The sequence below is a fragment of the Microtus ochrogaster genome, chromosome 2 (assembly GCF_000317375.1).
Source record: "Microtus ochrogaster isolate Prairie Vole_2 chromosome 2, MicOch1.0, whole genome shotgun sequence".
In the NCBI taxonomy this organism is placed as follows: domain Eukaryota; kingdom Metazoa; phylum Chordata; class Mammalia; order Rodentia; family Cricetidae; genus Microtus; species Microtus ochrogaster.
The window spans coordinates 77,114,289-77,126,904 of NC_022010.1; the positions used below are offsets into that span (position 1 = coordinate 77,114,289).

The 12,616-nt window shown below is 35.9% G+C and overlaps 1 protein-coding gene across 12 annotated transcripts in view; it reads left to right on the plus strand.

The window, feature by feature from the left end:
- Robo2 (roundabout guidance receptor 2) overlaps positions 1-12,616 on the plus strand; it is a 1,182,575-nt gene that overhangs the window by 1,153,774 nt on the left and 16,185 nt on the right. For all 12 annotated transcript variants that reach the window (XM_026786840.1, XM_026786841.1, XM_026786863.1 and 9 more), the window contains 2 exons: positions 1,445-1,705; positions 5,689-5,894. In XM_026786840.1, coding sequence (XP_026642641.1) covers positions 1,445-1,705; positions 5,689-5,894 — 467 coding nt within the window. The remainder of the gene's footprint in view (positions 1-1,444; positions 1,706-5,688; positions 5,895-12,616) is intronic.

A 12,616-nucleotide genomic window follows, 5' to 3' on the forward strand; every position in this document is an offset into this window, starting at 1 on the left:
TCTACCCCACTTCTTCCATGTTGTCTTAGACGATGTTGTATTGCAGTGAAGAGACATTATGATCCCAGCAACTCTTATGTAGGAATGCATTGAATTGGGGCTGGCTTACAGTTCAGATGTTTAGTTATCAGCATGGTGGGAAGCATGATGCTAAGCAGGCATACATGGTATTAGAGAAGTATCTCAGAATTCTATATCCAGATGGGAAGGAAGAGAGAGACTAGGTCTGATGATAACATTTTGATACCTCAAAGCCCACCTAAAGTGACACACTTCTTCCAACAAAGCCACACCACCTAATAGTGCCATTACCTGGTGACCAAGCATTCAAATCTATGAGTCTATAGAGGCTGTTCTTATCCACATGTCTTTCTGTTTGATTTTTACTTTGTGACCCACTGGGTTTAACCAGAATTATTAACACGGGCATGGGATGACTCTTTCCACTGGTACATGATTCACTCCCCAGTGGCTACATCACAGAAGACAGTAACTTCCTGTCTCCTAGCAGCCATAGCTCCCCTGTGCCAAGCATGGTTCCATGAGTCTCTCTCCCATCTAAACTATCATTACTGATTTAGCATTTTTGGAAGAACAACTTTTGAAAAGTCTTTTCTTTAAATATCTTAGTATTTATTTGTTTGGTGAAAATGCTAGAACTATAAAGTTGGTGTGAATAGAACTGTTATTTATTTAGAATTTACTATACTAATATCCTATATTCTTGATTCAGCATGCCTTATAAAATCGTTTTGATATGCTCTCCACATTTTCAAAATAAATTTTATAAATCAAAAATGTATTAAAGGATGGATGTTGTGCCAATTAATTTTACTGAAATTAGATAATTACTTCTTGAAAACAAGACATTTGGAACTTTTGAGATAAGGTAATGTGAGTTTCTATTGATAAACTTCATGAAATTTTTGATGATTATTGATGATTTCATCAATTATGCTTTATTATTTCATCATCATGCTTTGATGAAAGGTATATTATTTGGAATAAAAAATTTCCATACGTCTAGAAGAGTAAATAAAATTCCTCCACATATGTTAGATGATCAATCAGCATTTTTGGAACATTTTGTTTGTGCACAAGGATACACAAGAAAAGGGAGTGGATACATCTCCAAGCACTGGCTTCATTAATGTCTTCAATTAGTAATTTGGTGTTTTCACATGATTAACATTGGAGGAAAGTTATTGCTATTTATAGCTGTGTGGTAGCAATTAGCTAAGAAGGCCTTTCAATAATAAGTTGAGATATTTTGAAAAAAATAGATATATAAAATTATTTACTATGTTAGCCTCGATGATGTGATAAGGAAGACATAGACTTTGGAAACCTTTTAGACACCATTTGGTTGCTATTTATTGCTAGTATAATTGTGCAATTATGTGTGTATATGTGTCAGTGAACATATTTTCTTATTTAATTTCAGCTATGACAGTGACAGCTGGTGCCCACCATTACCAGTGCAAACATACTTGCACCAGGGTATGGAAGATGAACTGGAAGAAGACGATGATAGGGTGCCAACACCTCCTGTGCGTGGTGTGGCCTCTTCTCCTGCTATCTCCTTTGGACAGCAGTCCACTGCCACTCTTACTCCATCCCCAAGGGAAGAGATGCAACCCATGCTGCAAGCTCACTTGGATGAGTTAACAAGGGCCTATCAGTTTGATATAGCAAAACAAACATGGTAAATATCCTCAGTAAGCCACAGGCCCTATATTTTCTACATATGTAAATGTTCTTGGATGTATATTAAGCAGAGATGCTCATAAATATGTGTGGGTGGGATGAAAAACAGTTTAGAATATGTGTTAGCAGCCTATATAACGAAACTGGTGACAGAAATTTAAATATCCTGACCAACATCACAAAGCTGGTTAGAGAAGCGAATGAAGCAGGGATTCAGACTGAAGTGCTTTTGGCGACGCCAGAATCCTTTCTCATTCACAAACCAGCTCCAATTAGTTTATCCTTGAACTTGCTTTTAATGCCACAATAAAGGACTCCTTTCAAATTCTTTAAAGTGCCTGTGATTAATTCTATATGTGGTTGTGAATATGTAAATGCATGCTTCTGAAAATTACTATGGACAGTGTCAGTTATTAAAAGACCCTGTTTGGACTGAATTAAGTGGATTAGAAAATAAAAAAAATAATAACAATAAATGCCTCAACAGAAACTCAAGAACACATTAAGATTTTTTTGTAATGAGACTGAAAATTCACAAATTGCAGCTATAAGACTGTTAGGTGTTCTGTGAAAATATGGTAGAAATAGGAATAGGATCAAAAGTCATGGGTTTTAGAGAATTTTATTTTTTACAGTGATTTACTTGTCAGTTTATATGACCTATCAAAAAGTATCTACTGTTAATTTGCACCATACTTGAAGTCAAATGAAAAACTTTCCATTTTTGGCTAGTTCTACTCAATGAGATGTATTCACGATGAACTATTCGTCATTTTTAGTATTTATGCACTGCTTCTTAATAAAATACATCCAAGATACCAAATAGGGGAAAACATTACATGCTGTCCCAAACATGTTCTTTGCAGAGGAGCAGAAGCCACTTAATTTTTTCACAATCAGCAAATATATTCTCCATAGTCAAATATGCTTCTTCATAAACAACAATTTTTCACATAAAGTTCCTTTGTAGAAATACCACTAAGTTTAAAACAATTGTATTAAGAAACATGGGATTTTCTTATTTTCCTCATTAAGTCATGCTACGTGTCACTTATGCTTTAAACACAACTCTGATTCATATTAGAATCACCTGGACAAATATAATATACAATAATACCTAGAGATTACCTCCAAGTGGATTTTTATTGCTTAGTACAGGTTTCCATAAAGGAGGGGCAAAGTTAGGTTCACTTCCATGAAGATAGATGGGTCTTATCAGATGTATGTCCTAGAGAAATTTGTCATATATATGTATACTTCCCCCGTGTGTACAATGATAATAATGATAATTACTAACTTCCATATGAATTTTAAAGAGACCCTCCCAACAGTACCCTAAATTACAGCTAGGTATATTATCATAGAGTTCCCGGATCACTCCAATGTTTTAGAACATGCCAAATGATTATAGAAGATTCACTGGATCTTCTATAATCAAAGTTACAGATTATTCTCATAAAACACAATGGATTAAAATAAACCAAGGGAAGATATGTGGTGTAAAATTCTGAAGAATTCCAAAGGCAGAGATCTCCCATTGGAGTTCCAGGTAGCTCTGTTTACCCAGCATTGGCACAATGTAAGAAGTATTACCAAACCACGGCACACAGGAGAAGAGCTGAAAATAAGGTCTATTAAAGTTGACTACTTTCATGACTGACCTCAGTAGTCAGCCCACTGAGAGATGGAGTTGTTACTTTGTGACTAGAAGCCCTATGATAACTTGTCCTGTTAAATAGTGTGCAAACCATGGTTTCCAAGTCAACCGGCACTTATACCAGAAAAAATATACTATCAGAGTTGAGAATACCTCTAGTTTTAAACATTTTTAAGTTAAGGTGAAGCTATCTACTATGCTTTATTTTTTTTTAAGATTTCAATATGCTTGCACTTCTTATGTTCCTTAACCTGTCTATATTTTAATTTCTAATGATTAGAAGGCATAGAACTTTTACCCGAGTTGGTTACTGATATCTTTTCACACCTAAAATCCTCCATTGAGTAATTGCTTCATAAGTATATCCCAAATGGGTGAATGAACTGTGTTCTTTCCATATCTTCAATCATCTTATACACTGGACCTTGTTTCTTGAGAATGTTCACCTTGAGAATGGTCTTACACAATCTACCAGTATTCTGAATACCACAGTTAACTTTTACACAAGGGTAGGAATTCATCTTTTACCCCCCAAAAAATGCATGTTTGCTCTTTGCTCTTGTGGTTTGAAAGAGCTTCCTGTTTAAGATTACACCTCACATTCACAGAACTCTAAAGATAAAGGATTCCAGCTGTACCTCCAGGGATGCTACTAATACTGACTGATGAAATGTATAAAACACTTCCTATTACTAGAAGATAGTTATAAATCTTGCATGCCATAATCTCATATTTCAGATTAACCTCCAATTCTGTTTAAATTATTGAATACATTTTTCATCTCTTTTTAATTTTTCCCATCAACACATGCCAACAGCTATATAGAATTACATTGTTGGTCTGTTTTGTCCTCACCCACCTTGAAATCTATAACATTGCAGTGTAATGGACCACATATGTCATACTGCTTGATGTCCTCCTGTTTGTCATGTAACTCCCTCTCCTTGTTACAAACTGAATGTGACAACACATGTATAGCAATGTGGGCTTGTCAATGCATAATATTCAGCCTAAGTGAGCTTAGTAAAACTTGCTTTTCTTTCCTCACTATAGATTACTGGGTTGTGATGTGTGCCAAGGGGTTGCACGCTGCCTGAAACACCTGCTACATACCATTAGCGATTAAATCTGGTTACACAGAAGTGATGTTCAGAACTAACATTCTTGGGGTTTTAACATTGAAGGACATAGAATACAGTTAGTTTATAAATTCACAGATGAAAATCACAGACACATATTAGGCAAATTTTAGAGCAGGAAGCATCTTCTCAAAAGACAAAAATGAGAGCAAAAATAACTCTTCGCTTTTTTAAAAACCAGCGACAAAAAATGCGTTCTACTTAGTTGTGATGACTCTTACATGGAGAGGCCTTTTGAATACTTCTGGAAGAAGGCAAGAAAAAAATATTCAGACATAGAACACATCCACTCTTTGTTGACACTTGCAAATAGTCGTGAGTTACCTCAAACTGAGCATTTTTTAAGTTAGAAAGAATTATTTAATAGTCTCACAACACAGCAAGTGCATGGCAGAGTCCAGATTCACATTTTTGTTAGTCATAAAATGAGAGCCAAGTCACTCGGGCTTTCTTTAAATATTTTCTAATAAACAAATGGCCGTGCATTTTCTGTTAATTTTGTAATGTTGGGATTACATTTATTTACTCATTACTAAGAAGTTATTGAACACGCCTTATGTTATAAATTCCAACCCCCTTTAAGATTTGGTTCTTGTGATACATTGCAAATATCTAGAGAGCACAAAGTATTTGTGTCTAATCTACGCTGGGATAATGGAACAGCTGTTCAGCCTGATGTGATGGGAATCATCCCAAAACCAATCTTCATAGGGCGGGAAGTGTGCCAGAGGCAGGGCTGGGTGATCAGGCCCCCACCTGACAAACTTTCTTCAAACATGCTTCATAGGTTAAAACTAATGAGTTAAACTTCAACACTAACTGTGAAACTAAGTACCAATGGTTATGGGGCGGGGGGTGTGTGTAAAAATGATTTATGATAAATAGTTCTATTCTCTGTGGAATAATTTGTCGATACAAGAGTGTTCAGTATATATTTTCATCTCTGTGTATCACCTTATAAACATCAAAACAAGAGCTTTTGTAGTTTATGTGGTTGCTGTTTAGTAAAGCTTATAGTCCTATCACAGTATCTCTGCTAACATAAAGAATGTGATATGAGTTAGTAAACATGGAAGACAGTAAGGGTTAGCATACCATGCCATTTGCCATGAATTATAGTTTTGTAGAATGTTAATGAATTGCCTCTCGTCTTCTGTTTTTTTTTTTTCCCCATTTAAATCCCAGGCACATTCAAAGCAATACTCCACCTCCACAGCCCCCAGTCCCACCATTAGGTTACGTGTCTGGAGCCTTGATTTCTGATTTGGAAACAGATGTTCCAGATGAGGATGCTGATGATGAAGAGGAAGCATTAGAAATCCCCAGGCCCCTCAGAGCACTGGACCAGACACCTGGATCCAGTATGGACAATCTAGACAGCTCTGTGACAGGTAACAAAACTGATAGAATGGGAATAAGTGACCTATTTGCAATATTAAAATGTATCACAAATCAAATGCTGTCTTATGTAAGATTTATTCAACTCCATCTATTTTTGTAACATTTTAAATATGTTAATGTTAAACACCAAATTCAAAAAGGATTTAGAAATACTTTTGCTTTGCTGCTAAAATGATAAGGAAATTCATGAATTTTAAAAAGCTTTAAAGACATGAAAGAAAACTCAATTATATCCAAGGCTTTCATGAGAAGTTCACTCTGCTGGGGAACCAAGTCTATTATATGAAAAACCTTTACTTTTAGAAATGATATAATTTGTATATCGGGAGCAACATACAAAGTGAATGAGATCTTAAAATGCTTCTTGATATTTCATTCTGTAAAATCATTGACTGTTGAAAATAAGCAAGTCTTCAGAATGAGCGTCTCTTAGGTTGCACGTGGTATTATTTCTGGAGTGGAAACATGCATAGCCAGATAAGCAATACATTTATGCATTTCACACTGCTGAATCTAATCACCCATCCTCTGCCAGGAAGTGTAATTGTTCTGACTGTTTATTGCTTAGGCTTCCCTCCCTATTTTTCTTGTTCAATAAGCAAAGACTTCAGTCTGTGCATGCCTCTGATGACTCTAGGCCTGAGAAACAGCCTATTTCCAATGATTTCAAAATGGTCCAGTTGAAATCCTGCATATACACAAAGGAAGTGGCGAGAGCCAAACTTCAGTCTTTCTCTCCCTGAATTATCTGCCCCTTGACTCACAAACATGTCCCTTCCTAAATAATGAAGACATAGCTACTCCAAACGTAAACCTGATCTCTGCATTCTCTTGGGTCACCTCGAACCACCTATGTCTATGTTCATTTGAATGATTCCTTTCAGCCCCAAATGCCTTTTATCAGTGTCCCTGGATTCCTTGGACTCCAATAGCTTCCAATCTCTGCAGAACTGGGGCTTCTCAATAGATTTACAAACACTGGTGGACCATGGTATAATAGTACAGAGGACACGGAGGAAGCACTGCCTTCCTTTTTATGGTTCTCAGCATCTGAAGCATGGATCTAATTTGCAGTTCATCTTTTTGCCTGGAGGCTGAACTCCTTATGAAGCTAATTAAGATTTTAAAAACACAGATATATTCCTGGGATTAGAACATAGTTCCAACTGAAGGTGACAGAGCAAAAGTTAAAATTTTGAATGCTGTGGAGTTGACTTATTATTACACTATTATATTAAGCCTCTTTGCCTGGATTTCTAGCATAATCTACTTTAGGGCAAACTCTGAGTATCTTTGCATACTTCACTAGTAATACCAAACTGTTTCTCATTAAGAATGCAATGCAAGTTCCAGGAATAATGGCAAAAGTCAGCCATAGGCTCTGAAGATATTATTAAATATTATAATGTCAGAGGCAATATGTACATCTCTAAGTTAGTAGAACCCCATTTTGCCCTTTACATACTCAACTGAAAGGAGATAGTTAGGGAGTGTTTTGTGAGAGCAGTGTAAACTTCTCTAACTAATTCTATGCTCATGCCAAATGAAATTGCTAAGAAAACAAAGTTTCTACTTGAATTCCCTACTTAATTCTTGTCCTACATAAAAAATTCCTCAGGCCAAATAGGTTTGTATTCCTCCATAATGTGTCCCATGAAAGAACATCTCTTAAGTTACCTTGTATCTTTCACTACACTCCCTAAACAAGAGCTTCCATTGTTTTCCCCTTCCTTCTACCAGAAACTGAGAGGAGAAAGTTTAATCAGAGGTCTAATTTACCTTCTAGGCTCTGTGTGTGGTTGTGTGTGTATGTGGCAAAAGTTGTATATAAGCATAACAGAGTGCTTATTTTTTGAGTATGAGACGATGGAACGAGTGTGAATGTATATTAGATTATGAGTGCACATGAAGTGTATATGAGTCATGTAGAGAATACGCATACACAGGGAGTGTGAGTAAATACATAGAGGGAGGGCACACATTAGAATGTACGTAATCATGGATATAGAGAATGCAAGTACATAAATTTACATGAGTGTACAAATTGAGTGTATATGGAAAGAATATGTGGGTGTGTACAGGGAGTGTACATGTGTAGATTTGTGAACTGACAGAAGGCATGCATGCAAGGAGGCTGCAAACATACATGCATTCTGGGGCTTTGACCCGAGGTACACGTATATTTTAATCATGATACCCCTCTTCCCAGTGCAAGCACTATACCCAAATGATGCAGAGACATACATTCCGACAAAACACCTGTAAAAGCAAATAAATAAAATTATTATAATAACAGAACACTTCTTTGTAAAGAAGCACATTAATTCAGAATATATTCAAGGCAACGAAAATAATCTGTGGAGTTGCTTAAATTCTGAAATGAACATTCATTTAAGAAAAGAGACAGGAGAAGAAGTTATCGATGGTTCTAAATTATATTAGCTTAGTGGCAAAAAGCATATGTTAACAAACCTATTGCTTTATAGAATTATTTCCAAAACAAACATTTATTCTGTATCCCTCACTGATAATCACTAGATTAGGAATTTTGATTAAATAATAATAATGATAACAAGCCATTCTTCTGAGAGCAGTTGTGGCTGCCATTTGGATGGCCCAGAGATTTAAGGATAATTTTATAACTTTTTTTTTCTTTTGGAGAGCAGTTTTTACTATGTAGTCCTGCTGTCTTGGAGCATACTATACAGACCAGGATGGCTTCTGTGTGCTAGAATTAAAGGTATGCATTACCATACCCCGACTGGTTTCTCACATTTTAAAAGCATAGCAAGGAAAGAAAATATAACCAAAAGATAAGGGAAATAAAAAGAATTCTCAGAGGAATAAAAGAACCCCAAAGACACAAAAAGAATGCAGGACTGAGATTTTGAAGTCTAAAGTACTGACTACCTGGAACCCAGCAAATGTGTCCTGCCCCTCATTCTTAGGGTTTACTCAAGGTTATAGTTCATTTAACCATCAATAGTCTGATTTCTGATGCTATAATATTATAGATATAAACATCAGGTCAAGATTAGGAAAGCAGGTCACAGATACTCGATTACCTCAAGTGGTTAAAAAATATATACAAAAATCAGTTTTATGCTAATTAAAATGACCGTAATCCTGGCCCTGGTAATGTCTAACATTTATCTCTGGACTTATTTTTTAAATATAAAAATGTTGGCTGGTTTGTTACCCAACATGAGGTTTATCTCTTCTGTATGTATATATAAATGGATATATAACTGTTTCTAAAAAAAAAAATCACATAACGTCATATGGACATATTAATTCTAACCCTGTACTTACCTGACTGTGATCAGGGTTTTCAGATGTGACATTTATATTTCTCATATTTGGTTCTACATTCACTTACAGTGAACTGTCAAATTTTGTCAGCATTTTTTAAAGGAGTTATCATTTTTATCTTTTTTTTTTTTTTTTTTGGCAAACTGGGCATCTAACTTATCCTGCACATCTTTTTGATTGCCACAAAGCACAAAAATAGTTTTAGTGTTGCGGGGTGCTCTTGTTGTGCCTTGGGAAAGAAACAACAAAAAGCTTCCATTTTCAGAAATAAGCTAATGAGATATCCACCTAAACGTCAACCCATCATCTCAGAGTGGAAGAGACAGAATTTTGCATTTCCTTCTCAACTCACGTGGTAGAAGACATTTCCTGAATTGAACACCTCCATGAAAAGAAAATTATAGAAGGAGAGGGCAGAGAGAGATTGGAAAATGGTGTCCTTAACAGATAGTTGAGGTTTGAACTGCCTGGTGGCAGAATTAAGGTCGATAATGAGTTCTGTTGATTGAAGTAGAGATTGCCTTGAGAGGTGGGCCCACAGCACATAGTGGCTAAATGGAAATTCTGGCACTGCTTTCTTTTCTTGTTTTGGGAGACTTTAATTTGTTTTCTAGAACTCATTCACCAGAACAGTGTGAAAACAAACCATTTGACAGTCTCCATCTCTTTTCTTCCTCACAGGGTTTTTTAGAAAGTTGGCCAATAAAATATCTCACCTGTGGTCTTCCCTCTGCTGCAAAACTTCTTTAAAAATTTTTAATACAAAGAATCATTTCTGATAAACCCTACAAGTGACAAATTTATTGCCTTAAGCTACTTCAACAGCATTAGGACCTTTAAAACAAATTAGATGCCAAAATTTGACAGATGAAAGGATGGACGTTATATGTATGATTTTTATCTGAGTGAAACAAGTTAACAGATGTCATGCAAACTAAGGGAAATGCTCTCTAATTTCTTCCTTTTGTTTTCCCACATGTCACACACACACACACACACACACACACACACATAGACACACACACACACACACAGACAGATAGACACACATACACCCACAAACACACAAATTTTCACATACCTGAAGATATCCAAATCTTTGATCTTGGAGTATCAGAAGCATTTTCCACATTTTTTTCCATTTTTGTCTATGTCTAGAAAAGGTCAATATTTGGAATGATTTGATCAACGACAATTATAGCAGAAGATTTGACTTAGCAAGTAGTTAGACAAGCCGTGCTATCTAACAGAGTTCCTGGATTAAATATTGGCTAAAAAAAATGGGGGGCCATAAGTTTTTGTAGCTCATAAAAATGGTAATGCAACAATTAGCAGGGTCGTATAAGAGAGCACAGACTTTACTCCAGCTTAATGGATCCGAGGGTAGCATTTGTCAGCAAGGAAGGATTTAGCATAAATTGACATGTAAATGAATTGACGACTGATCATAAATTAATTTTAGTGCTGAAGATGTAATAGAGACACAGCAAGATGCCACTTTATCATGGCATTTTATGCTCAGTAACATTTAAGCAACTTAATGTCCTATGTGAGATTCTTCTTCATCAGCTGGAATTAATTTCAGTTTTTTCTTTCCTGGCCTTTTTGAGTTTTTAAGTTGAGGGGTTTGAAAAGATTGAAGCTGTAAAGACCAATAAATTTGACATTGTGGCATAAATTCATTTTTCATTAAATGCTTAAATATGTATTGATTATATTTGTGACTATAATGTGTCAGAGTGGTGGGACTTGCTTGCAATTTGTTATATATTCTCCAGCCAAGTTGTTTTTTCCTCATGTTCTCTAATTTTCATACTTGTGGTCATAGATATGAAAGACACAGTTAAGAAAATGACATGCTCCTTAATCTACCAATTAATGCTTTTTCCTCTCATCTCTCTCTCTCTGACACACACACTAACACACACAGACACACACACACACACACACTTTTGCTCTTTGTAATTATTTAAATTAATATTTGAGTATATTTTAATGTTTAAGGGATAAGGGAAAACAGTTGCCAGTGAGGGTCAAAACCAGTAACTGACAGAAATAGTTTCAGAATTTCATTGAAAGAATTTGAACACACAGCATGTAGTATGGTAATGATATATGTCCAGATAGTTTGAACTGCTGCCCGTGAATGTCCACATTAGTGAGCTTACCCCTGGTCCAGTGAAGTGTGCGTTAGAGAAAGGCAATGATGCCTATGCTCCTTGTTCTACATTGTCAAGGAGCAAAGACAGCAAACTGTCTTCCATAGACTTTGCTTTGTATCACCAGCCTTCTCAAGGCCTAATGAGGGGGACATGTCCATGGTATGTATCTCTTCAGCTCTGAAGCCATCTATGCAGATCCTTTGCTCAGAAACACAAAAGTAAATAAACCAGAACAACTAAAGTGTCTCTGCTGTAGGACAACCATGTGAGAAACACTGTCTACGCATTCTTCCAGAAAACGGGCAGTTAATACACCAAGGAGGAACTCTGTAGGTAAATGGGGGAGGTTAAAGGTAGTCTGTCTATTATGGTGTGGTAAATATAGGCATGGAAATTTACATGAAGAACTCATTACTGTAAAGAAATAAACCAGGGAGTTTTTGGGAGGAAAGCAAAGAGCTGACTTTCTTTCAGGAGGCAGTGCAGAATGTCACTAACGATGCTGCTCTGACACGGGCCTTTCTCCTCTGCATTTTGTAGTATCTGAGATCCGATTGTGGAACCACAGAGCTGGCACCAACACAACAGACACAAGTAACTTGGGTTTCGTATATTGGAGAAAAGATTTGAATAAACAAAATGTTAAGCTAAATGTATAAATATGTATGAGTATGACTAAGCGTCAAACTCAAAAATAAAATTGTGACTTGAAGCAAATTCAAATTACCACTATCTTAATGAAGCAAAGCATAACCAACATATAGATATGTATATGTAGGTATAATATGCATCCTATTACATAATATGCATCCACTTATATAAATAAAATCATATATGTTACCATTTTGTGTTGCTATTTTAGACAATTGCATCATTATCTTCTATGTCTATAAATAACCAACAATAATTCACTAATATATTTTATTTAGAAAGCAAATGAATTTACTGAAATTTCTAAGAATGCTTATAAAGACATTCTTTTGCAAGTAAAATAGGTAATTGGTGACCATTGTGGCATAGGCCTTTAATTTCAGAACTTGCGAGTCAGAAGCTGGCAAATCTGAGTTCAAGGCCAACCTGGTTTATGGAATGAGTTCCAGGATGATATCAGGGCTATAAAAAGAAGCCCTCCCCCTTTTACTTTTGGATTTTTCGAGACAGGGTTTCTCTGTAGCTTTTTTGGTTCCTGTCCTAGAACTAGCTCTTCTAAACCAGGCTGGCCTCGAACTCACAGAGAT